Source organism: Lynx canadensis, chromosome A3, assembly GCF_007474595.2.
Source record: "Lynx canadensis isolate LIC74 chromosome A3, mLynCan4.pri.v2, whole genome shotgun sequence".
Classification (NCBI taxonomy): Eukaryota; Metazoa; Chordata; class Mammalia; order Carnivora; family Felidae; genus Lynx; species Lynx canadensis.
The window spans coordinates 5,616,193-5,638,282 of NC_044305.1; the positions used below are offsets into that span (position 1 = coordinate 5,616,193).

General features: G+C 56.2%; 1 protein-coding gene across 1 annotated transcript in view; it reads left to right on the plus strand.

Moving 5' to 3' along the window:
- Positions 1-22,090, plus strand: part of BMP7 (bone morphogenetic protein 7) — a 90,835-nt gene that overhangs the window by 42,487 nt on the left and 26,258 nt on the right. Inside the window, exon 3 of the mRNA XM_030309338.1 lies at positions 18,361-18,509. Coding sequence (XP_030165198.1) covers positions 18,361-18,509 — 149 coding nt within the window. The remainder of the gene's footprint in view (positions 1-18,360; positions 18,510-22,090) is intronic.

Here is a 22,090-nt window from a genome sequence, read left to right on the forward strand (position 1 = left end):
TCTGGAGCTTTAATTCCAAAAGCACTTCATACTTGGACGTCTGCTCGCCTATAGGAGCCTGTTTTTCCAAATGTATTAACATCTGTGTTTCATATCAGGGCCTGTAATTGCTTTAGCCTTTTTGGCAGGAGACAAAGAGAATTAATATTTTTCAATGTGGTCGTGAGCGGTCATCTGTAGCTGGGAAGAAAAGAACCCAGTGAGGACCGGGAAGGCAGGCTTACCAGGAAGATCATGTTTTAAAGGCGTCAACCGCGCTTGTGGAAGTCCTCGGTTATTTCAAGTTCATGGCGGAAGGTAGCCATCCGGGCAAATGCTCACGGTTCCTCCACACCCTGGGTCTCCCTTCCTCCGTCTTCTTGCCAGCCTGTCAGCACCATTTTCTTCTTTTCCCCTCACGATGCCCTTGGCTTTCCATCCTGCCGCTCCCAGGATGGCGGAAGGAAAGCGGACACCCGGCCTGCACTCCCCCTCCTGCCCCTCCGGCACCCGAGGCAGGCATTGCTAATGGATCGCGGCACGCCCTCCAGCCTGATCCTCGGCACAGGCCTTCGCTTCGCGGAGCGGCCGAGTGATCAGCCCGGAGGGAAGCCGGCCGGCCCCCGGTCTCAGGTCCGGTTTCCTGGGAGCTCACCCCGACACGAGAGTTACGGGTGAAAGTGAGTAATTAGAAAACGTTTCCGGCACGGAGAAGTGGGCGGGCAAAGGCTGGCCGCCAGGCGCCCTGAAGTCTCCGCGGCGGGACTGTGGCTCCCTCCGCCTGCAGGGGCTCCTGGAGACAGAGGTGCAGAGCTCTGCAGGTGTTGAGGCCCCCAGGTCCGTCACTAAGGGTTAAGGGCGAGCGTCGCAGGCTTGGCAAGCCTGACCTGCCGTGGACTCCGTGCGCATCACCGTGTGAGGGTGGGTTGGGCCGTCCGGGGCCCTGCGGGCCTCCTGGCCTCTACCCTGGAGGTGGCGCCACCAAGTTTCAACAACCCCAAACGTGTCCAGACGTCGTCATATGCCCCCTGGGGGCAGAATGGCCCCCGAATGAGAAGCGCCCGGAGTGGAGCAGGGGGAGGTCGGTCCCCAGGCACTTCCACTCTAGATGTTGGTCGGCGAAGGGTACGCTGGCGTGGGGGAGGGGAAGCTCATTGCCGCAGCGGGGCCTCCGAGGAGGATCTGAGATGCTGGGGTGCTGGACCAGCCCCAAGGGGTGCTGCTGGCTCTGACCCACGCTCGGAATAGGAATTCTTCACCACCCCTGCCTTGTTCTTACTTTCCCGTTCATCTTGCTTACCGCCGTCTGCCCGTTAAAATACTGCTTAGCCCCTGCCATGGCCCTGCTCACAGGCTTGTATCCTTCCACAGTCAGGGATGATGAGGCCCAAACCGAGGTGGCATCAGCACCACCTGGGAGCACATTTAAAGAGGAAAACAGAGGGGCGCCTGGGTGGCTCAGTCGGTTAAGTGTCCGACTTCGGCTCAGGTCATGATCTCACGGTCAGTGAGTTCGAGCCCCGCGTCGGGCTCTGTGCTGACAGCTCAGAGCCTGGAGCCTGCTTCGGATTCTGTGTCTCCCTCTCTCTGACCCTCCCCCCGTTCATGCTCTGTCTCTCTCTGTCTCAAAAATAAATAAACGTTAAAAAAAAAAAATTAAAAAAAAAAAAAAGGAAAACAGAGGGGCACCTGGGTGGCTCAGCCAGTTAAAGGTCAGACTTCGACTGGGGTCATGATCTCGCCGCTCGTGGGTTGGAGCCCAGTCGGGCTCTGTGCTGACAGCTCAGGACCTGGAACCTGCTTCGGATTCTGTGTCTCCCTCTTCCTCTGCCCCTCCCCTGCTCACACTTTGTCTCTCCTTCAAAAATAAACATATTTTTTTAAAAAGTTTAAAAAAAAAAGAGGAAAACAGATTACCATTTTTTTTTTAAGTTTATTTATTTATTTTGAGAGAGAGAGGCAGAGACAGAGGGACAGAAAATTCCAAGCAGGCTCCGTGCTGTTAGTGCGGAGCCTGATGCGGCCCAGGGGCTCCATCCCACGACTGTGAGATCATGACCTGAACCAAGCAGGGACTGGAAGTCTTCGTTTGTATTCTACTTTATTTCAGAGCCGTTTTCGGTTCCCTGCAAAACCGAGGGGAAGGGACAGAAGTTTCCTCTATGCCCCCTGGCCCCACACATGTACAGCCTCTCCCGTTATCAACATCCCCAGCCAGAGTGGGATGCTTGTGACATTGAATGAACCTACTTGGACACATCATTATCACCCCAAGTGTGCTGTTTACACTAGGGGTCACCGATGCTGGTGCACATTCTCTGGGCTTGGATAAATGTACAATGACGTGTGTCCACCGTTATACTGTCATACTGAACGTGTTCACTGCCCTAAAAATGCTCTGTGCTCTGCCTACTCCTCTCTCCCCTCCCCCATCCTTGTTTTCATTGTCTTCATAATCTTATCTTTTCCAGAGCGTCCCGTAGTTGGAACCGTACAGGATGTAGGTGTTAGTATTGAGAACGAGCACCTAGGACCGGCCACATGATTTGTGAGACCTAAGGCAAAATGAAAAGGTCCTAAGGATTTCGAGACGGTGACGGCAGAGCGTTAAACCACGCACAGAGTCCTTCTGTGTGGGGGACCCTGAGTGATGCGACAGGTGCCATGCCCGTGGGGCTGGCCCTGCAACGTCCCCGGGTGTGGATATCTGTCCGTTATCTCTGTGCATTTGGGTACCTTGCGTCTGCACCTTGATTCCGTGGTCTAGCTCCAACCTCATATACACAGACACACAAAGATGCACACACACGTACACGCGCTCTCTGGTGTGGCCAGGTTGACATTTGCACCCCCTTTTTTTCTGGGGGCACCTTGTTTTCAGGCCTCTGCGTTTCTCACCCCATTTCCCTGTCCGTCCGGTCTTCTCCTCTCTTAATTCCCGCTCCTACACCCTCCCCCCACCAGCTTTTTAAGAAATACAATTTACTTTTTATTACTAGGTTTTTATTTATTTCCTTTTAAAGTTTATTTAATTATTTTGAGAGAGAGAGTGGGGGGGAGGGGCAGAGAGAGAATCCCAAGTAGGATCCGTGCTGTCAGTGCAGAGCCTGATGGTGGGACTTGATCCCATGAACCACGAGATCATGACCTGAGCTGAAGTCGGATGCTCAACCGACTGAGCCACCCGGGTGCCCCGATGTTTATTTATTTTTGAGAGAGAGAGAGAGAGAGAGAGGGCACGCGCGCGCATGAGTTGGGGAGGGGCAGAGAAAGAGGGAGACACAGAATCCGAAGCAGCCTCCAGGCTCCGAGCCATCAGTACAGAGCCCGACGCGGGGCTCGAACCCATGACCCGTGTGATCATGACCTGAGCCAAAGTCAGACACTTAACCCACGGAGCCACCCAGGTGCCCCAACCCTACCTACTTTAACATCCAGCTCAAATCCACCATCGTGGTCTCACTGCCTTTTGGACCTGGACATGTGGGGGTCAAGATCACTGGGTCCTCAGCTGGAGAGCCTTGTAACCTTTGGGGCTTTTAGCTACCGTCCCTCCAGTGCCTGGCACAGAGCAAATGCTTCTTGAGCGAAGACTAGACTATGAGAGTCTTTTAAAGAAGATGATTTTTTTCTTTCGGACTCCTTTTCAGGGCCTAGTTAAGGAATCTTTAAAAATGATACTTAGGCCCCAAAGCAGACTTCTTTTTTCTCCTCGACGTTGTGGGTTCAGGGATTTGCATTCAACCTTTGGCTCAGGGATTGGGCCCACAGGTGGGGGAAGGGGAGGAGGAGGAAGGGCAGGGTCGTTGGTGAGTCAGGTGGGACCAAGAGTCAGAACCAGGAGCCTCCGGGGCCGGCTTGTCAAGGGAAAGGAAATGGGGACTCTCGCAAAGCTTTAGCCCACAGAGCGCTGCTTCGGGTCCCTTCACCAACATCAGGGGGCCCGGGCGCATCTCCGGACCCTGAATTCCTGGGAGAACCCGTGAGGCCCAGTCTTGCTTCCTGGGCGGTAACGGGGGGCTGCTGCCTTCACCTTCCTCACTATCTCCTCGTCTTGGGTGGATGTCCCTGCCCCGAGCCTTTGAAGCACTTGCTCCTCCAGCCTACGGCGGCCCACCTTGGGGGATGGCTTCCGCCACGTTGGTCTCGCCAGCTGTGGCCGTGGACAGAGCCTCTGTCCCTCCTCGGTGAGGATGCTCCTACCCGGCGCCGGCCCCTCCTGCTCGAGGGTCTTCTCTGACCCTGGGAATGTCTGCAGCCCACGGAGGAGCCAAGGCCCCCGGGAGCAGCCCCCCGTTGCTGGTGGTCAGGCATAAATGGTGGATAAATGCCCCAGCCTCGTGTCACCTTGGGGAGCACCGTGCTGAGCTGTGTTCGCGCCGCGTCCCCGGGGGGGCTCAGGCGTGTGAGCCCCGGATGCACACGGCTTCCTGTTTGGGCTTTTTTTCCATCCCTGCCTCTCTTTCTGCCTCACCTCCAGGTGGTTCCTGGGGTCACCTCTCAGGCTACTTGCATTTAAGTCCTTGACTCAGGATGTGCTTTTGGGGCCGGGGGCGGCCCCTGAAATACGACGGAAGGTATGACAGAGTGGCCATGAGGCATAGCGTGCGCTTATTACGAAGAGGGAGCTGTTTCCACAGCCTTCCGTCCAGCCTCCACTCTTCCAGTTAAGGATCCACGGTCGGGCTGAAGTCTGAGACACCCCTTCCCACTCGGCATCGAGGTGCTCTGACCTGGCCTTTGTTTTCTGACCTCGAACTTGGTAATCGCGTTACGCGTTTCTGTCTGCACACCCTGCTGTCGGGCTCCCTCCTCTGCTGGCGGCTTCCTTCTCTTTGCGTCTCTGCCTCTGGGTTTGGAATCTTAAAACAGGCTGTGGTTCTTTTTCAAAAAAAAAAAAAAAAAGAAAAAAAGAAAAAAGGCAGGAAAGATGACCCAGCAGGAAAACGGTGTTTATGTTGGTTTGTTTATTCCCTGACTGTGCGTGAAAGAGGCAGAATTTACCTCGTTCTATTTTGGTCTGGGGCTGGAGGCTGGAGGAAGTGGGGCCACCAGGGAAAGTCTCGAAAGATGAGTCTCCTGTCCGTGGTGTCTCGCCCACCCGCCCCCGCGATGCGAGATGCACGCAGCTGCCAGCCTCGGGGGGTTTCCAGAGCCACCCGCAAGCCCCACGGTGCTCCCCGCAAGGCCTGGTTTCTCTGGGGCGGCCCCGGGGCCCTTTCTGTTTCACCGCAGATAGGTTCCCAGGCACTGAAGTCAGCAGCACGGCTCTCCTCTCGTCACTTGGTGTCTGGATGGCTCGTGCCTGGGTGAACGGAAGGAACGACAGGGTCTCCAGTTTCCGGAAACTCTGGGGCCCAAACCCTGGAGCCTTGAGCAAAGGGGGACAAGAGTCAGGTCCAAAAGTAAACTTGCAGTTGGCTTTTTTCCCAGCTGTGGCTTCCTGTCTGTCTGTGTCCTCCCGGCTCCCCCTGGACGCTTACAGATAAAGGGGCCAGTGCTGACAGTGACAAGGGTGCAAATATGGGGGCGGTGAAGCCCAGACCACCAGGCAGTTTCCCACCGGGGGTCTGTTCGGGTAATCTGGTAGCCCCCCGGTTGCACAGGCGGGCCTGGAGGGTGGGGTGTGCAGTGCCCGAGGCTAATCAGCAGGTGTTGTCGGGAGCCTGGGTTCCCGGTGGGTACCGGGGTTGGGGTGGGGGGCAGTGGGCTGGGGGTGGATCCATTGCTGGAGGCGCTTGGGTCGTTTGGAAAAAAACATGGACTTTTCCTCTCTTACAGAAACATTTTTTTTTTTAAGTTTATTCATTTTGAGAGAGACAGAGAGCGCTGGCGGGGGAGGGGCAGAGAGAGGGAGAGAGAGAATCCCAGGCAGGCTCTGCTCTCAGCACAGAACCCAACACGGGGCTCGATCCCACAGCTCCAGCATCATGACCTGAGCTGAAATCAAGAGTGGGACGCTTCACCAGCCGAGCCACCCCGGTGCCCCGACTTTTCCTCTTTTAATAACACAGATAACAGAAAGTGATCCCAGAAAGCCCCCTGGGCTGGTAAGAGGACTCTGAAGATACTCGCACGTTCACGCGACATAAATTGGAGACCTACTGTGTGCTGTGCCGTGTGTTAGGTGCTGGGGCTGCAACGAATGGCTGGCAAAGCAGGACTGTTTCTTCCGGGCTTAGGAGCTTGAGGTCTGGTAGGGAAACAGGGAAAACCCAAAGAACCGTGCAAACGAACTTAAACCCCAGCCTGAGTTCTCGGAAGGGAGAGGCTCGGAGGGCGTCTAGAGACGGTGTGCCCATCAGGGCGTCGGCAGAAGCTTCCTTGGGGAGCCGAAGGCTGAGCAGCTGTGTTGGAGGTAAAAAGGTGAGGGACGGTGTTGCAGCGGCCGCACGTGCGGAGGCCTGGGGTAGGCTGGCGTCTGGTCCGGATGCGAGCCTGGACGGAGGCTGGGGTGGCTGAGGCCGTGGGGGCCGGGCAGCGGGCGTGTGGGGTGACGGGAGGAACACATTAGGGAATTTTGGCTTTTTATTCTAAGAGCCACTAGAGGGTGGAAAGCAGGGCAGTTGTGTACTCAGATTTGAGCCCCGGAAAAGCCCTCGCAGGTTGCTGGGGGTGGGGCGGGGGTTGGGTAAGGACGGGTGGGAGTAGGACCCCCCGCCCAGGCTTTCCCCCATCAGAAGCGTTGCTGGCTTCCCTGAGCCTCAGCCTCCCGCCTGTGGAAGGAGACAACAGCACCGACCTCTCAGGTGTGGTGGGAACCGGCAGGCTCCCTGGGTGACGGACGGGGTGCCAGGCCCGTTCTAAGATCATTGCACCTTGAGTGAGGGTCGGAACTTGGTTGTGAGCTCCTTGCTTTGGGGCTGGGGCAGCTTAAATCCAGGGTGGGGAAGATTCACGTTGACGAGGAGGTCCGCTCCGACCTGGAGCCTTGAGCCTTGGACGCTGGCGTGGCATCGGGAGTGCATCATTCTATGGAATCCATTTTTAGAACAATCCTCATAGTTCGCCCCACTTTATAAGTAAAATAACACGAAAGACAGAAGCTGGCTTGTCCAGGGTCGCTCCACTGGGACTTTACTCTAACTTTCCTGGGACCCAAAGCCTTGTGTTGTAATGCCTACATCCCTGCCCGCCCAAAGTGTGTCCCAAGGACCAACCTGGGGGATTCTTCGCAAAGTGGATCCTGGGCTCTGCCTAGACCTCCTGATTGTTTTCTCCTGCCGGTTGGGTTGCTGCATCCCTGATCGGGGAGAACCTTCTATTTTTAGCTGACCTCCTCGCCCACCTCCTGCCCCCATGACCCATGTGTACGCACACATTTGAGAGACTCTCTATCACACACCAAGGTCAGAGTAGGCGTTTCTTTGCAGCAGGACTTCTCAGAGCCTTTAAAGAGCTAATGCACGTTATGAACTCTCTTAGGGAGCAATAATCTTGTGGTGCATTCCACCCTTATTTGAGAGCCTTTTGATTTTTGACCCTCTCGTTTTGCTCTCTTGGGTGTTCTGTTAGCGGAGGCAGTTGTTGAGAGCTTGGTAAACGCATCCGTCCTCTCACGTATGGGGAAACTGAGGCCCAGCCCTTGATGGCTCCTGACTGACTTCCTGACTTTTGACAACATGGGCCTCCTGGACTGTGGACAGGAGTCTTGTTGACCCTCCTGCGAATGCCCAGGCGGGGGACGGGGGAAGGGAGAGAGACCGACCGACAGACGGACAGATGGCCCCGGGGTGGGGAAACCGCGGGCTGGCGGCTCATGCTCCGGCCGTGGGAGGAGGCTATCATGCTTCTTTGTGTGTTTTTCCACCTTCCTCCCAAATGACTTAATTTTAGCCTTCCTGGATGTGCGTATGGTCTTCACGAAAGTATTTTAAAAAAGCCTCTCTGACTTCATCTTCCTGTCCCAGGGATGCCAGGGACCGTTTGGGTAGCTTGGTAGAAAAGCAGGGCATTCCCCGAAGCCCCCGGGTGGGGTGCTGGGGAGCCGGGCTGGGTCCTCCCCAGCCTGGGGCTCTGGAGGGGCACTCCCCACGGCACCACGCCCCGGCTTCCTCCCTGGGCCCTTTGATCTCCTTCCCTGCAGGGCTGGTGTGCGGGTCCAGGTGCGAGCAGGGCTGCTGGCTTCCCAGCCTGACTCATCCTTTGCAGCAACATGCCTGCTCTCCCTCCGTGACTTCCTGTCAGCCTGGGGCTCCCCAGTGCGCGCCCTCCTGCTCTCCGGCTCCTGGGGCACGTTCTCGAGGCTCAGCGGCGGTCAGTGACGTGCAGAGTTTGAAAGCGCCAGGCCCTACAGTGTTCCAAAGAGCCGCGGGCTGAGGGTGAGGGTCAGAGCAGGGGTGAGGGAGAGGAGGCTGCTGGTGACCCCTCATCGTGACTCCATCCCAGGCTGGAAACTCTTCCTAGCTTCCCAGTCCTCTTCAGACCAGAACCCCCCCCCCCACCCCCACTCCCCGGGGCCGGAGGCTCTCCCCGCCTCTCTTACCTTGCCTCGCACACTCTGTTCCCTCTGCTGGAATGCCCTTCCCGCCCTCCTGGCTGCATTAGCCCTGCCCATCCCTCTGACCTGCCTCAGGAGACACTCTTGTCCTTCCTCTGGGCGTAACAGGGGACTCCTTCCCCTCCTTCGGGCCAACTGACCGGGATTCAATTGCCTTCGCCTTGTGAGGCACTCAGCCTCCGGAGTCCAAGCTCTGTCTCTGGCTGACAGAGCGGGTGTTGGGGGAGTGAGACTCCACTCGTTCCCGTGGCTGCTGGACCACAAATTTAGCGGCTCGAACGCGCACCCATTATGGATCTCGCTGAACTAACGTGAAGGTGCCCCAGGGCCGCGGTCCTCCTGGAGGCCCCAAGGGAGGATCCGTTTCCTTGTCCTTTCCGGCTTCAGATGCCGCCCCCATCGCTCGGGCTCACGGGCTGCGGCCAACAGTTGCGTCCCTGTGACTCCGCGTCTGTCCTCACACCTCCGTCTCTGGCTGGCGCACCTGCACCACCCAGAATCCTCTCCCAGCTCAGAGTCCTTCGCCACATCTGCAGAGTGCCCTTGCCCGGGCAGGTCATGGGTTCTGGGGATGAGGACGTGGTCTTCCGGATTGGGGGGCGGGTGTTACTCTGCCCACCCCATAATCCGAAGTCCATCTCTCTCTGATGGGGGTCGCTTGGCACTGGGCCAGCCACGTTCTCCTGGATTCTCTCCACGCCCACTGACCCCTGGGAGGATTCCTGGCTGGGGGGGCCCGAGGGGAGGGATTATTCAGGTCGCTTTCTGTCTGGGGTGTGCTCCTCATTGGCTGAAGACACTTTTTGTTTAACGTTTACTTATTCTCGAGAGAGGGAGAGAGAGAGAGAGAGACCGAGCAGGGGAGGGATAGAGAGAGAGGGAGACACAATCCAAAGCAGGCTCCAGGGTCCCAGCTGTCGGCATAGAGCCTGACGCGGGGGCTCGAACATACGAACCGCGAGATCACGAGCCGAAGTCAGACGTTTAACCGGCTGAACCACCCAGGCACCCCATTAGCCCCTCATCTGTAAAGCAGGGGTCACGGCTCTGTACCCCGGTGAAGGAGGAAGGATTAGGTGGGAGAATGTCCCTCAAGCCTGGTGGCACAGCCGCTGCCCGGGCCTCAGTGTTGGGGTGCCGGGGCCCCTCGCTGCCGGGCAGGACTCCTGGAGAGACCCGGATGCCTCCCAATGTGGCCCTTCCAAACCCCGGCCGCGTGTGCTCCCCGAAGGTTGTGGGCTGTGTTCCTGAGGGACCCCAGGGGGGGACAGCCAAGCTGGGAGTCGGGCTGTGACGGCACGAGCGGTTCCATCGTACCCTACACTGAGGCCCAGAGCTGGCTACCCCCACGCAGCCGCCGGTGGCCTGCACACAAAGTCTGGGTTTCGGCGCCAAAAATGGAAGCAGCGGGAAGAGATTTCCGAGGCCCCAGGCCGCTGGGACCCACCGGCGGGAGGGGGAGGCGGGAGGTGGAAGGAGGCCCGGTCCCCACAGTGCTGCAGGATCGAGGGAAAGAGGAGGGAAACGGTTCTGAGACAGGAGAGGGGCTCTCCAGTGCCAAGGCCGCGGGCACTGGGGAAGCTGGCTGGGATCTGTTTTCCTGTGGCTCCTGCCCCTGCCAGGGGTCCCCCGGGGCCAGAGAAATCCTCCGACTTCCAAGCTGGCCGTTCTGCGGGGCCCAGGGGCTGTATTCTGTGGGGGCTGTGTTTGCGTAGAGGGCCGATCTCTGAGGTCCGGGTCCAGGGGTGGTCCCCCCCACATTTCCCCGGGGATCCCCACCGCTCTGGGAGGTGGGTCGTGGTGAGGCCCTGTAGATGACGGTCTCGGAATAGTTTCTAAGGAGCCAGAGAGCAAAAAAAAAAAAAAAAAAAAAAAAAAAAAGGACTTTCCGCCTTCCCACGTTGGATTAAAAATACCCACTTTTCCAGCCTGGTGGAACTTTCCGGGGCAGGTGGGCTGTGAGGTACTGGAAAGCGACTCTAGCCATGGCGTGTGGCCCTCCTGCTTCTCTCTGGGGCTTAGGTTTCGGCTGGTTCTCAGGGCTGGTTCTGTCCCAGGAGAGGAGGAGCCCACAGGCCCCAGCCACACACTGTTCCCAGGCCGGTGGTTAAATATTAACACCCCTCCGTGCCACGAAGCCGGGGTCACTGGCGGTTCAGGCCTCACAGGGAGCACGGCTTCAGGGGCTCCTGGGGGTCAGGAGGGAGAAGGTGACCTTCTGCCTCTTCTGTCCTCCTGCCGCTGCTTTCGTCGGAAGCAGTGGGAGAAGGTGAAGCGAGGCCACATCTGCATCTCAGCTCGGCTGCGCCCCTGTGCGCTTGGAGGGGTGGGCACGTTGTCCACACCCACGAACGGGGGCTGAGAGCCGGGGCCAGCGCCCCCTCCCCGGTTCGTAATGCGGATCGGGCCGAGCGGGGAAGTAGGGTTGCCCCGCGGAGATCTGGCTTCTTCCAGAAATGGAAACAACGTGCCAGGGGCTCCTCGGGGGGCTCAGTGGGTTAAGCGTCCGACTCTTGGTTTCGGCTCAGGTCAGGGTCTCTCGGTTCGCGGGTTCGAGCCCCGCGTCGGGCTCTTCACTGGCGTCGCGGAGCCTGCTCGGGATCCTCTCTCTCCCCCTCTCCCTGCCCCTCCCCCCCGTAAAAAATCAAAAAGTAAACCTGAACACATATTTAGAAGACACGGAACGGGCCACTGAATTGGGACAGCGTCGATGAACACGCGAGGAGGGGAACCGTTTGGGGGAGAGTTGTAGCTGAGACACGGTGGGTGGGCGTGGGAACCTGAGCATACTATTAGCATGATGGCTCTTTGCTCTGTGTTTTAGGCCTACGTTGGCTCTACCCGCTTCAAACGACACAGCTTTATTGAGAGAGAAATCGCATTCCGTACGACTCACCCTTGTGGAGCCTACCGTTCGGTGGTCTTTAGTCCGTTCAGAGGTCTGTGGCCATTTCCACTGTTCCACGTGTTCATAAGCCCAAAAGGAAAGTCCGTACCCACCAGCACCCCCCGCCCCCCCACCCGGCCCCCTCCCAGCCACCGCTCGTCTTCCTGATTCTCTGTAGATTTGCCTCTCTGGACAGCTCACGTAAACGGAATCCCCCCGCGTGCGGTCGCGTGGCCTCCTTCCTTTACCCAGCAGGGTGATTTCAGAGTTCGCCCATCTTACCAGCCGGTTCTTTATTCCGTCTTACCGCCAAGTAATTTTCCGTGGCGTGGATTTACCACACTTTGTTTATCCACGTAGCAGTTGATGGGTATTTGAGTTGTTCACACTCTTTGGGGCCACGTTACAAATAATGCTGCCATGACGTTTCACGTCCCCACGAGCGGTGTAGGAGCGCTGTGGTTACCGCGTGTCCTTGCCAACGCTCGTTACCGTCTGTGTTTTTGGTTTTAGCCGTCCTAGCGGGCGTGAGGGGCTGTCTTACTGTGGTTCCGCATCGCATTTCCCTAGTGGCTGGCGATGTTATCTTCCTTCCGCGTGCTCACCGGCCATTGGTAGGTCTTTGTAGAGCTGCCGTTGACATGGGCCTTGTCCGTTGTTGGAGTCCGTGGCGGACGAGCTTTCCCCACCTTGTCCTGTGCCATTTTCTTGACCGATTTGTATATAAGCAGGAATTGTCCATTGATAGTTTGTCAATTTTGGTAAAGGTAGTGCAAAACCATTTGGGGTTTGGGGGTGAGAAAGGCTGTTTATTCCTGTTTCAATTCTTTTTTTTTCTTTTGAGAGATGGCGAGTGGGGGGCACACTTGTGCAAGTCAGGGAGGGGGCAGAGGGAGAAAGAGAGAGAGAGAGAGAGAGATTGAGAGAGAGAGAATCTCAGGCAGGTTCCATGCCCAGCACGGAGCCCGATGAGGGGCTCGATCCCACAACCCTGGGATCATGACCTGGGCTGAAACCAAGAGTCGGACACTCACCCGGCTAAGCCACCCAGACGCCCCGCGTGTTCCAATTCTCAACGCATTTAGTTTGGCTCGAATTCTCTGTTTGTTTTTTTCCGCCGTTTTTAGTATCTTGTATTTCTCCAGAAACACTCGTGCTACGCATTCTGTTTTATAGGACCTTTCTGCTTGGTACCCTATTTCCCCCTTGTCAAGAAGTGTTGATTTGTGTGGTCCTTAGAAGCAGCTCCATGGGACTTGTGTGCGCCGTAAGGTTTTACTAATGTCTCTTAGTAGATGGCTTGCGGTTTTTCTGTAATGCGGCGTGACTGGTTTTGGGGTCCTCTCTCTGGGAGGGACGGCCTCCCCACAACACAGCGGCTGAATCGGCAGAGTCCTATTTTGCTCAGAAATCTAGGCAGGGCTCAGCTGGGAGGTTCTCGTATTTTCCGTAGGGTCTGCTGTGGTCACTCTCTTTTCCAGACCCTCTTCCCCCATGGCTTCTGCCCCCTTCCACGTGGTCCCTCTTTCCAGCACAGCAGCCAGATTTCTTGATCCAGTGGCGAGCTTCCCAGAGAGCAAAGCCAGAGCTGCCGAGCCCCTTACATTTTAGTCCCCAGCCTAGCCGGGCCTCGCTTCCACCGGGTCCCACCGGTCACAGCAAGTGGCAAAGTCGGCCCAGACTTCAGAGGCGGGAAACAGACCCACTGACTTACGGGGGAGCTCCATGTAGGGGCAGCGGTGGGAGGAGTTGCCGGTGGCCCTATTTGCAGAAAACCTACAACTGTAAACATCCTAATGCAGTTGCCTGATGCACTTTGGAGTCCCAAGTGAACATTCTTTGAATGGATACGTGGTCTGTTGACTTGTGGCTCTTGGGAAGTCACGGAACGTCTGGGGCCAAGGCAGGTTGAGTTCCGCGGTCTCGCAGGGAACCGGCCCCTGCGTGGCTCACGTAAGCCCAGGGAGGCCCCTCGGAGCCTCGAGAGTCTGGTGCTGAGCTGGTCTTCACTTGGGTCTCCCCGTCGCCGAAGAAGGTCGCGTTATCCCCATTTGACAGAGGAGGAGACTGAGGCCCAGGGATCGGCTGGCTGGACCTACTCTCCTCCCTTCCCCACCACCCAGACCTCATACCCGTCTAGTATTTTCTCTGCTCCGCTGCTATGCTGTGATGGGAACGTGTGTGAACGCAGCATCCGACCACCTCCCGTGTCTCTTGTCCTCTGGTGAGAGGGTGATTTAAGGACGTGCCAGGGCTCGTGTGCTCAGACTTCCGATGCTGTGCCCGGTCCTGTCGCTTACCAGGTCACTCGGATGGACAGTTGGCTTCGCCTCTCTGGAGCTCACCGTCCTCATCTGTAAAATGGGAACACCACTCTTACCGTCGGGAGCCCCAGAGAACTGGCGGGAGGAAAGCGCCGGGGTGGGGGCGGGGGCGGGGGGGTGGCCTTCACCCTGAGCCTTTTCGGCCTCTGCTCACGCCTGGGCCGGCTCCAGGAGGCCAGCGTGTTCAGGGTAAATGCCACGTCACCGAGGGCTTCTCCGGTTCCTCCTCTGCGTGAGAACCGCTGTGCTCTGATAAGACGCTCGACGTGCTGGCCGGAAACGGCCAGTCGCCCACCTTTCCCTCCAGACTTGGTCGCAGAGTGACGTCTCCGTTGCTTCGTCCGGGCCCGCCTCGTGCCCGGACCGTCGGGGCAGAAGCAAAGCCCGTGTCAGCGTCCCGCTCTCCCCGCCTCGCCAAGGCTCTCCTGCCCCCGTGCCTTCGAAGACGACTCTGCCCCTGCCAAGCCAGCCTGGAACAGACTGCAGCCCGTGGCTAGGGGGCGGGGAGTCGGTGCGTTCCCGCTGATTCACGGATGAGTCAACGCTCCCTGTAACATCTGGCGCGGGGTGTCACGGCCTGTAAGAAGAACGTTCAGTATCGTTTGGCAAGGCGTTCACCGTTCGAAGGCCTGATTCTGTGGCCCTAAGTGACTCCTCGTGGTGTTTTCCCGTCCGTGAGGGCCTCTCCAGATATCTGGTCGCGTTTTCTTGCAAACAGCGGCGTCCAGCAGAGTCCCCCCCCCCCCCCGCCCCAGGTTTGCGACTTCCGTGCTGTAGTGTGTGGGAGCAGGGGAGCTGTGCTGGCTTGAGCGGTGTTTCTTCTCTGCCTGTGTCTCGTTGGGAGCAGCTGACTGGTTCCCTGACGATGTTGGCAGCGATGCATGGCCAGCGGAGCCACCGAGGCACGCGGGGGGGCGAAGACGGCGCGAAACTCTCCTTTGTAAGCTGGCGATCTGCCTGGAACATCCCCCAAAGCAGTTCTGAATCTGCCTGTAACGGGGCGCCGGGCAGAGGTGGAAGTAAAGCGGTCAGGAAAGACTATCTCGTCGTTTTGGTTCAGTTCAGACGTGGCAGTCAAAGCTAGGGTCTTCAGAAAGACTTCGGGGCTCCAAAAAGCCGTCCCTGGGGCGCCTGGGTGGCTCAGTCGGCTGGGCGCTGACTTGCGCTCAGGTCACCATCTCGCGCCCCGTGAGTTCAAGCCCCGCGTCGGGCTCCGTGCTGCCAGCTCGGAGCCCGGAGCCGGCTTCCGATTCTGTGTTGCGTCTCTCTCTCTCTGCCCCTCCCCTGCTCGCGCTCCGTCTCTCACTCTGTCTCGAAAAGAGATAAAGATTTTCAAAAATTTTAAATTGCTTAAAAAGGACAAATACAAACAAAACGAAAAGCTGTCCTTGCTTCCATAATCTCTCTGTGTTAGCGAGGGGACTGAGATCCTCGGGGACTTCCGAGTGGCTGGCCGAGACGCTGCACCGTCTGTTGGCCGGGAGATCGGCAGTCCTGTTTCTTGCACACGCCCTGTAGAACATACCTCAGCATTTTCTGAGTCGGGTTCCGGCCATCGTTGGGTGTCACTTAAAAAGTGGGATGTTAGGGGAGGTGGAGGGGGATGACCCCTCCTCCCCCGCCCCGTTTCCGTCTTCTGGTCCAGATGATGCTGTCACTGTGGAGCGCCCAGCCCTCCCATGGCCAAGGGCTGGGCACCAACTCGACTAAGACAACCGGGTTCTCTGCTCTCAGACTTTGGGATGGGGTGATGCATAGAGAGAACTAGAACTTAAGTTCCTGCCTTCGACAGCTGGGCCGGATGAGACAGCCCTGCACCCTCACACCTGCCTTGGCTCGTGCCGCTTCCCCATCCCTGTGTAGGCTTTTCTGAGTGACCTGTTCACCTCCCCATACGTTTCCAGTGGGTTCTGCGATAAAGGAAATTGAAACACCGGCTAAAGTCACTGATCTAGTTTCTGCGTGCCTTCTCACGACTCTCGTAGACATTAAGGGGCTTGGTACATGTCTAATTTAGCGTTACGGCACGCAGCAGAGGTAGAATTCGGCCGACCTCACAAACGTGGAGTCTCCGGGCCACACAGAAGAGGGATGACAGGAGATGTGTCCCTTCATCTAAGGTGGGGGGGGGGGGCGTCTGCTCCTCGGTGCCAGCCGATGGCTTAATGGCTTGTATTACAATGAGTTTGATTTGCCAGAGGTTCTGAAATGAGGACAATCACACCCGAGCAACGGCAGCGTCCAGATGAACCGCGTGCGTCCCTGGTTGCAAGCTTTGACTGGCAGGTAGTCTGGTTGGATTTCGATCCCGCCTTGACCGTGTTTCAGCACACAGTGACCCCTGCAGTCCCGGGCAAACAGCTTTGCCTTTCTGAGCCTCAGTCTTGAGATCTGCACAATGGCACACGTAATTTTATCCACCTCATAGAGTTGTTGTAAGGATTCAGTGCTGATAGGATGCTGGTCAGGCATTTCAGCCCAGAGTCTGGCACGTGGTAAGTGCTCAATAAACAGTCACTCGATCTCAGGCCTTTATGTGTGAGCAGAGAAAATTCGCCTTAATTCCCAGGAAAATTAGATCACTCCGGGTATGGTGCAGATGGTCGACGTCCCAGGGCAGGGGCTGGTTAGGGTGTCGTTCGCCGTTGTACCCCAGTGTCTGGCACAGTGTGGGGGTTCAAAATTTTTAACTGATTGTTGAAGGACTCAAAATGTTGAAACTTTCAATTCTTACGAGTAAAACTGTGCAGAATGTCATGAGACGTTGTATACTACAATTCTATTAACTATGAATGTAAAAATTCACCCACCCATCCATCCATCCATCCATCCATCCATCCAACCATTCATTCATCCATCTATCCATCCACCCACAATCCACATATCCATCTTCCACCCATCTACCCATCCACCCATCCATCCACCCATCCATCTGTCCGTCCATCCATCCATCCATCCACCTATCCATCATCTACCCCTCCATCCATCCAGCTGTCCATCCACCCACCCATCCACCCCTCTATCCATCCATCCATCCATCCATCCACCCATCCACCCATCCACCCATCCACCCATCCACCCATCCATCTATCCATCCATCCCCTCCATCCCATCTATCCCTCCCTCCCTCCATCTATCCATCCCACCATCTATCTGTCCATCCTTCCATCCATCCATCCATCCAACCATCCACCCATCCATCCATCCATCCATCCACCTATCCATCATCTACCCCTCCATCCATCCATCCATCTGTCCATCCACCCACCCATCCACCCATCTATCCAGATATCCATCCATCTATCCATCCATCCATCCACTCATCCATCCATCCATCCATCCATATATCCACCCCTCTATCCATCCATCCATGCATCTATCCACCCCTCTATCCATCCACCCCTCTATCCATCCACCCCTCTATCCATCCATCCATCTATCCATCCATCCATCCACCCATCCATCCATCCATCCATCCACCCACCCACCCACTCATCTATCCATCCATCCATCCGTCCATCCATCTGTCCTTCCACTCATCCATCCATCCCTCTGTCCATCCACTCATCCATCCATCCATCCATCCACCCATCCATCCATCCATCCATCCATCTGTCCTTCCACTCATCTGTCCATCCCTCTGTCCATCCACTCATCCATCCATCCATCCATCCATCCATCCATCCATCCACCCACTCATCCATCCATCCATCCATCCATCTATCCATCTGTCCTTCCACTCATCTGTCCATCCATCCATCCATCCATCCATCCATCCATCCATCCCTCTGTCCATCCACTCATCTGTCCATCCATCCATCCATCCATCCATCCATCCATCCATCCACCCCTTTATCCATCCAGCCCTCTATCCATCCATCCATCCATCCATCCATCCACCCCTCTACCCATCCATCCACCCCTCTACCCATCCGTCCATCCATCCATCCACCCATCCACCTATCCTTCATCCACTACAACATCAGTTGTAGTTTTACCCATTTTGCTACTGCAAAATGTGAGAAAGAGAGGATTAAAGGGTTGTCTCCATTAATGCCCATCTAGGCGTCCACCACCTCATACGTGGTGGGCTTAGGAGGAAGTTGCACGGCATGCAGATGAGGAGTGTGTGTACCGGTGCTCGGTTGCCTGAGCTCACACCCCAACTCCTGCCTAAATGACCTGGGGCAAGTCATGGTTTTACCGTAATCGTGGCGATGATAATAGCCCTACACCTTAGGGTCGTGAGAATTGAATGAGGTAATATGTGTATTCCAGGCCATGCCTGGCAAATGGTGAGTAATCCAAAAAATGTGAGCTTCTATTCCCTGAGAGTTCAGGCAACACAGAGGCTGCAAATGCCTGCCTTCCTGTACTGTCTCCCATCGGGATCCCCCCTAACAAGTGTGAAGGGTGAGCTCGCCTTGGAGCAGCGCCCTGTCCCCTGCGTGCATTCTCTGTGCCCCTTCTACACTCCCTTTTTCCATCACAGCTACTAAGGGGTCTTCAGCCCTGGATCTTGCTCTGATGTACCCGCTTCTGGGGGCCCGGTGGACCTCCTCCCACCTCCCCTACTCCCCACGGTCCTTCTGTCCAACGGCGGCCGGCTGGTGACAGGGCTGACCGAGCCATGACCTGCCATGCCTCGCGTCTCTCCTCCTCTTTTGTAGGGAGTCAGACCTGTTCCTGCTGGACAGCCGCACGCTCTGGGCCTCGGAGGAGGGCTGGCTGGTGTTCGACATCACGGCCACCAGCAACCACTGGGTGGTCAACCCACGGCACAATCTGGGCCTGCAGCTCTGCGTGGAGACCTTGGACGGTAGGTGTCCCGTCACCACCCCTCTGGTTCCGACACAGCCTGTGCTCCTGGACTCACGTAGGAGCTCAGCAGCAAGTTCATGCTTGTTCCCATCCAGGGAGGGCTCGCTCCTCCGACCCCCACCAAGCAGTGCTCGCTGTCCGCATTTTGATCCCAAGCAAGAGTAGCACCTGCCCCTTTGCAGGAGACGATGACACCGTTGGCCACACCGGGTTGGGCGAGGCCTCATTGTGCAGAGCAAGGTCCCCGCACCAGCGGGCTGGACATCCTCGCGGAAACACAGACTCTGGCCCGTCCCAGGCCTGCACTGTTAACACCGGCACTTTATTTAAAAAAAAAAAAAAATTTTTTTTTTCTAACGTTTTATTTATTTTTGAGACAGGGAGAGACAGAGCATGAACGGAGGAGGGTCAGAGAGAGGGAGACACAGAATCTGAAACAGGCTCCAGGCTCTGGGCTGACGGCTCAGACGCGGGGCTCGAACTCACGGACAGCGAGATCATGACCTGAGCCAAAGTCGGTCGCTCAACCGACTGAGCCACCCAGGCGCCCCTAAAACCGGCACTTTAAAAAAATTTTTTTTTACATTTATTTATTTTTGATAGAGACAGAGCATGAGCAGGGGAGGGGCAGAGAGAGAGGGAGACACAGAATCTGAAACAGGCTCCAGGCTCCGAGCCGTCAGCACAGAGCCTGACCCGGGGCTCGAACTCACAAACCGCGAAATCACGACCTGAGCCGAAGTCGGACGCTCAACCGACTGAGCCGCCCAGGCGCCCTAGAACCGGCACTCTAACTGGAGCCCCGGGTGATGCCTGAGCGCACATAACTGTGTGAGACGCGCTGACGCAGGCACCCCGACCTGGGGACATGGGACATCCTGGGTGTCCCGTGCATGGCAGGATGTTGAACCGTGTCCCCGGCTCCTACCCACTAGAGGCCAGTCTGCCCAGAATGTCTCCAACTGTTACCGAATGTTCCCTGAAGAGCCACATTGCCCGTGGTTAAGGACCTCAGCCCTGGTGCGAGGCAGGAAGCCCCTTCCAGGAGACCCCGAATGTGGTTCTGACCCCCAGTACTTGGAGACTCCGCTGTTGGCTGCGTTCCCCTGTGCTTTCCGCGCCCCGCCTTAGATCCCCCGTCTTTGACGAGGGCGGACAGACGGCGAGTGGGAGCCAGGGTGGGGTTAGCTGCGCCCATTTCTTCCCCCGAAATGTGTTTCTTATTAAGTTGGGGGGCGGCTCTGGGGTCGGTAGCTTCTTCCTTACGCCAGCTTTAAGGAAAAAAAAAAAAAACACACCCAAACGAAGAACACATTTATTTCAGAATGGGTAATACTTGCCAGTGGCTCCAAATTCAAGTTACAGATGCGTGCACCCGTGTGGACTTGCCCCGTGACCTCCTTCTGTAGCTGAACTCCACCTCCAGCGCCAATGCTGTTCCCATGGTAGTGGACGTCTTTTCAGAGATGCCCTCTGGGGATTTACACCATCGCACGTACATTCTGTGTTCCTTTTATTTATCTGTTTTCCCCTGCGGGCAGTACCATAGTCTAGACAGCGTTGGCCGCCTGGCTTTTTTTTCACCTGGCGACTCACCTTGAAGGTTGGGCCTTTTCAGCTGTTAAAGAGCTTCCCTGTTCGTGTGAAGGCTGTTGTGGGTGTGTGTACGTGTGGAGCGTTCGTAGCTCTTCCGCTCGCTCGCTGTGTGACTTTGGGCAACCTCCCTGACCTTTCCCAGCCTCCTCATCCCCAACGCCCAGGGCTCCGGGGTGCTTCTGAGATTACGTGAGTTAATACAGAAGGGGTTTTAAAATAGTGCCCCAATGGGGAGCTGGGGGCAGCTCGGAGAGTCCGACTGTGGATCTCGGCTCAGGTCACGATCTCGTTGTTGGGGAGATCGAGCCTCGCGTCGGGCTCTGCGTGGACAGGTACGTGCCTGCCTGGGATTCTCTCCCTCCCTCTCTCTCTCTGCCCCTCACCTTCTCTCTCTCTCTCTCTCTCTCTCTCTCTCTCTCTCTGTCTCTAAAACAAACTAAAAACAAAGTTTTAACGATTAAAAAAGGGGTGCCTGGGTGGCTCGGTCGGTTAAGCGTCCTCGTCCGCTTGAGTGAGTGTAGCCCTGGGATAAATTCCCGAAAGGGACGCTGTCTGTGGTTTGGATCAATACACCCCCCCCCGCCCCCAAGCAATGCACGAGGGCACCCGTTCCCCCTTCTTTGACAGGACACGTTTCCAAACTTGTCCGTCTTTGCACATCAGGTAGGCGACAAATGGGACCCTGTAGGTTTGCTTTGCTTTTCTCTCTCACGTTTGAGGCTCAGCCCTTCCTCCTGTGCGTGGCCCGCAGCTTCCCTCCGTGTGCCATCCGTTCATACCCTCTGGTAGAGCGTTGGTCTTTTTCTTTATATTCTACGGACAGCTGGCCCTTTGTGCTTGGAGCTGCAAATTCTTTTGCCCGTTTTTACTTTTTCTTTTTACTGTGGTTAATGCCAGGTTTTACCCAACGGATTTAGGTGATGCGCCCAATTTGTATCACCTTTTCGTTTACGCCTCCTGGGCTTGGCCACTTTTCTTTCCCGTCAGAGGCCACCGCTTTGGTCTCGGGCTGCCTTCTCTACCTGAGATTTGCCTAAGGCCATGTACCATGTGGGACGGGCCGCAGAGTTTAGGGCCACGCTTGTCTTGTTTCCAGTGGTTTTCTTTCTCCTGATGGAGCCCTCCCCCCCCTTCCCTTCTCCTTCCCCTTTCCATGACACTTAAGGTCGGGGCGGGGGGGGGGGGCTGGGGGGGCGGTTCCTAGAAGTGCTGAAGTTTTCCATTGCTACATTTCGAGTTGGCAAGCTGTATGTCTGATGGACCAAATTCAGCTTGCAGCCTGTTTTTCTGTGGCCTGTGAGCTAAGAATAGTCCTCACATTTTTAAATGGGCAAGATATCAAAAAAGAAAGACTATTTCATGACATGTAAACTTCCATGAAATTCACATTTTGGTGGTCATAAAGTTTTATTAGTACACAGCCACGCTTACTGATTTACATATTGTCTAGGCCTCCTTTTGTGCTATCACAGCAGCGTTGAGTAGTTATGACAGAGACTCTGGTCCACAAAGCTGAAAATACTTACTATTTTCCGATGATTATTTACAGACAAAATGTGCAATCCCTGTTGTCTGCCAGAACTTCTCAAACTGCGTTCTGTGCAGTGTTCAAGGATGTCCCGGGGTAAAGGAAAGCATTGATGATCAGTGAAGCGTGAGAAATGCTAGGTTGGAGACACTCAGCAGGTTTCTCTGCAGGACTTATCAGAGCCTTTATTTTGCGAATGTCCATTGGGAGTTTCCTGATGGGGAGTATAGCGTAGAGGAATTCCAAACGTATTTGGCAATGGAGTCATTCAACTCTGCTTTTTACTTACAAGCTTTTGAGGAGCAGATTGGGGGCGGGGGGTGAGGTTAAAAAATGAGGCTAAGGTAGGCTTGATCCCTTTCCCTGGACTTGTGGATCCTGGCTAGACCTTCCAACTTGACCTTAAGGGGTCCTGTGCTTCTCTGCCCTGCTGGCTCGAGGCGGCCCAAGTTTGG